This window comes from Crocodylus porosus, unplaced genomic scaffold (assembly GCF_001723895.1).
Source record: "Crocodylus porosus isolate Cpor-Errol unplaced genomic scaffold, CroPor_comp1, whole genome shotgun sequence".
Lineage (NCBI taxonomy): Eukaryota > Metazoa > Chordata > Crocodylia > Crocodylidae > Crocodylus > Crocodylus porosus.
In genome coordinates, this window is record NW_017728931.1 from 134,464,392 (window position 1) to 134,467,825 (window position 3,434).

General features: G+C 41.2%; 1 protein-coding gene across 2 annotated transcripts in view; it reads right to left on the reverse strand.

Annotated features, from left to right (window-relative positions):
- SEC61A2 (Sec61 translocon alpha 2 subunit) overlaps positions 1 to 3,434 on the reverse strand; it is a 16,568-nt gene that overhangs the window by 11,605 nt on the left and 1,529 nt on the right. Inside the window, exon 2 of one of the 2 annotated variants that reach the window (XM_019543699.1) lies at positions 2,734 to 2,801. In XM_019543699.1, coding sequence (XP_019399244.1) covers positions 2,734 to 2,801 — 68 coding nt within the window. Of the gene's footprint in view, positions 1 to 2,733; positions 2,839 to 3,434 lie in introns of those variants that run through there. The other variant, XM_019543698.1, reaches the window with a different exon arrangement.

Consider the following 3,434-nt stretch of genomic DNA (forward strand, 5'->3'; position numbering starts at 1 on the left):
GCTGACTTCCTGCCCTTTGGGCAGGGGGCTGGACTCGATGATCTCCCGAGGTCCCTTCCAGCCCTAATGTCTATGAAATCTATGAAATCTAGTACTCCCATTCAATGGTATTGTGCCAGAATGTAACAACATGGCAGAACACACTCGAAAGATGATGAGAAAGACAATTAGCTTTGAGGACCCTACGTGCTGCCTCCAATAAGTTGCTTTCCCAAACCTGGGAGTTACCAGATCAAATATCTATCAAGAGTTAAAGTGACTTTGCACCTTTGACAGCAGGTGAGAAGATTACCAAGGAGATATGGTTTATGCAGAGAAAATCTGGGAAAAGCAGAGAGATGACTTGTGGGGAAGTCGATAGGAAGTTAAACCTACAAGGTTCCCAACATGGTTGACTCTAGGATACCTGGCCAGTCCCTTTTGTTGTTCTAAGACCTGTTTTCTCTGAATGGTTTTGTTATAAATCATACTTTGTTTAAAAAGACTGGTTGTCAGAGGATGCGTCTACACAAGACAGTTAGTACGGAGTTGCCCAATTACTTCTGCAGTAAACATCTTGCCCCTTATGTGTGCAGTCCTATTATTAGTTTTCTACAGCCTAAACTCCACAGCAGGATAATACTTGTATCTACAAGTTCTATCCTGCTGTGTTTTTTTTGTGCAGAGCAATACCTGTATAGATGCTGATCTGGCTGGTGGGGACACAAGGATGCTTCAGTGCAGGGGCTGTCTGCCAGCTAGCCCCACACCAGAGCACCCTCAGGCCCCAGCCAGCCTCTTCGCAGCACAATGAAGCAGGCTGACCCCCTGAGCTCCCCGCCAGCCGGAGCTGCTCCAGCTTGACTCAACATGCTGCAGTCCCGGGTGCACATTTAAATGCGGTGTAAATCTGGGGCCTGGGTGCAATGAATTCTGGCATGATGTGTACCAGAGTTTATTGCTGTGCATTAATGTAAGCATGTAGATGTGCACAGAGGGGAAAAAAATGCAAAACCTGGATGCAAGTCAGATCTACTGGAAGTTATTGTGGCTGATACATTAAACAGTGCAGCAAGGCCCTGGACTAACAGTAGGAGAATTCAATGATTCTACCTTGAGCCAAGTGACTTCTGGAGGCCTGAAGCACTCTGAGGGAGACCAGGAGACAGGAGAGGTGCAGACAGCCTGATATTTGTGACAGTGTGTTCAGGTTTCCACTCTTCTATTTATGATAGTAAACTACATTAGGAAGTTTGCACATAGATATCCATTAGCTACTTAAAGAGTTATGAATGCAGGTCATAACATGGGGAGCATAAACTTCCCACCTTCAACTAGAGCTCCAATAACTGAATTTGTCTGCAAAGAAGAGGATTAATGCCCCAATTTACTGGTGCTGAGCTCCCTTGGCTCCCAGGCTACATATCTATAAACCACAGCAGTAAAACAGGTCATTCTTGGTTTCGTTTTAAGGAACTGCAAGCAAACTTATGTTTCAAATATCAAAGACATTTACAGATACAATATTGCTTTGAAAAATAATTTCAAGCCAAAAATCATGCAGAACATACTGAAGTAACAAACAGAAAAAGCTAAATGACATGGCATTCTAGGTTTTAAACAGCGCTCTCTTGCACTTGATTAAAATGGATTAGCAGTGTATCAATCAGCTGGCATCTATACTTTAGATTTATTTTTTTAATAGAAAAGGCTTAACAAATTTTATGGCAGCCCAACAGTTTCTCTGTGGCCTCAAAATACATTCATCTCCTCCGCATTCTCTTACAATTTTAAGGCACTCAAACCTGCAGCAATTAAAATCAATGTTTCTTTGCTCTCTATGCAAGTATAAGTAGAGATGTAGTTAGCCACGTTAGTCTGAAGGCAGGCAGAAGACGGATAAAGGCACATCAAAGACTAAATCATTCAGAGAGGTATAAGCATTTGTAGATACCTGACAAAGTAGTTTGTAGCCTATGAAAACTTAAAGTCTATCTGAATGAATTCATCTTGAATATGCTACCCTGCCCAGTCTTCTACGCAAGCAAGGTGATGCTTCAGTACCAGAAAAGGACAACTTTAAACAAGAGTAAAAATGCTATGCTGGTGTGACAAAGTCAAAACAAAAAACAGAAGTTCTGAAGATGAATTGGCAAAGGGTATCAATAACCTTGAGTACAACAAAATCAAATTTGATTAAATTAGTGGATGACAAAATTGAAGAAAGGAACACAACAAAGAGGGAAGGTCACTGATACAGTGACCTAGATCAACAGGTAAGTTGTATGTACACAACCATTGTGATTTAAAAGTAAGGTCCTATCTGGGAACAAAGAAAACCCCCAAGTCTGAAAAGCTTTAGTGATTGCAGAAAATAACCAGCTAAAGATGAGCCTTTATTGCAGTCCTGCAGTTAAAATGCAACCCCTTGGATGTATGAAGAGGGCTCAAAGAAGAAACACATGAATGATTAAAGGACTGGAAAAGATGCTTTATATTCAAAGACTCAAGAAGCTCAATCCAGTTAGTCTAACAAGAGTGTTAAAAGGCAACCTGACCAGTTTGAGAATAGAGGGTTCTTCAGTCTGGGAATCACTGCCCTGGTCCAACAGGAATTCATTCAGGGAAGTTTTGTGGCTTGTATTTATATAGCAGAGCAAACTAAATAATGACAATGACCATTCTGGCCTCCCTCTGCAAACCTATCAGTCAGCTAGGTACAAGCAAAAAAAAAAAAAATAGCACAGCGCTCACCTTTCTTTCAGGTTTCTGGATTTCAGGGAGAACAGCACAGAAAGGTTTAATAACTTCTAAAAACTTAACTGCACAAAGACACAAGAACATACAACGGACATTAGTTTCTTTTTCAAAGGAGCGATTCCCCACCCACTTTTCCTTAATAACATGTGCTTTTAAGGAACAAAATTCACTGATGCCCACAAACACCTCCGATCAGGATCCTTAAAAGAAAAGGAGTTTCAGGCACCGAGTCATACTCCGCACGGGACCTTTCCTGCGGAGCCAGTGAATCAGCTCCGTCTCCACCCCACCAGCGGCACAGGAAGCAAATCAACACGGCAGGGTCGGATGCGTAAACGCAAGCGCTGCGCCGCAGCGGGCACGTTTTGTGCAAGGAGACGTCAGTCTTGCCAACTCACATGATTTTTGGCGCTGTTCTTAAAAGTCGACGCTTCGGGACTGTGAAAAACATAGCTGTTTTATACTTATACACACACACATGAATATACATATATATACACACACAAACACGCATATATACACAAACATACATACATATACATACACACACATATATATACATATATACTACACACACACATATGCATACATATTCTATATATGCACACACAAATATGCATATATATACACACACACATACATATATACACACATGCAAAAATATATACACATAAATACACAAACACATATGCATA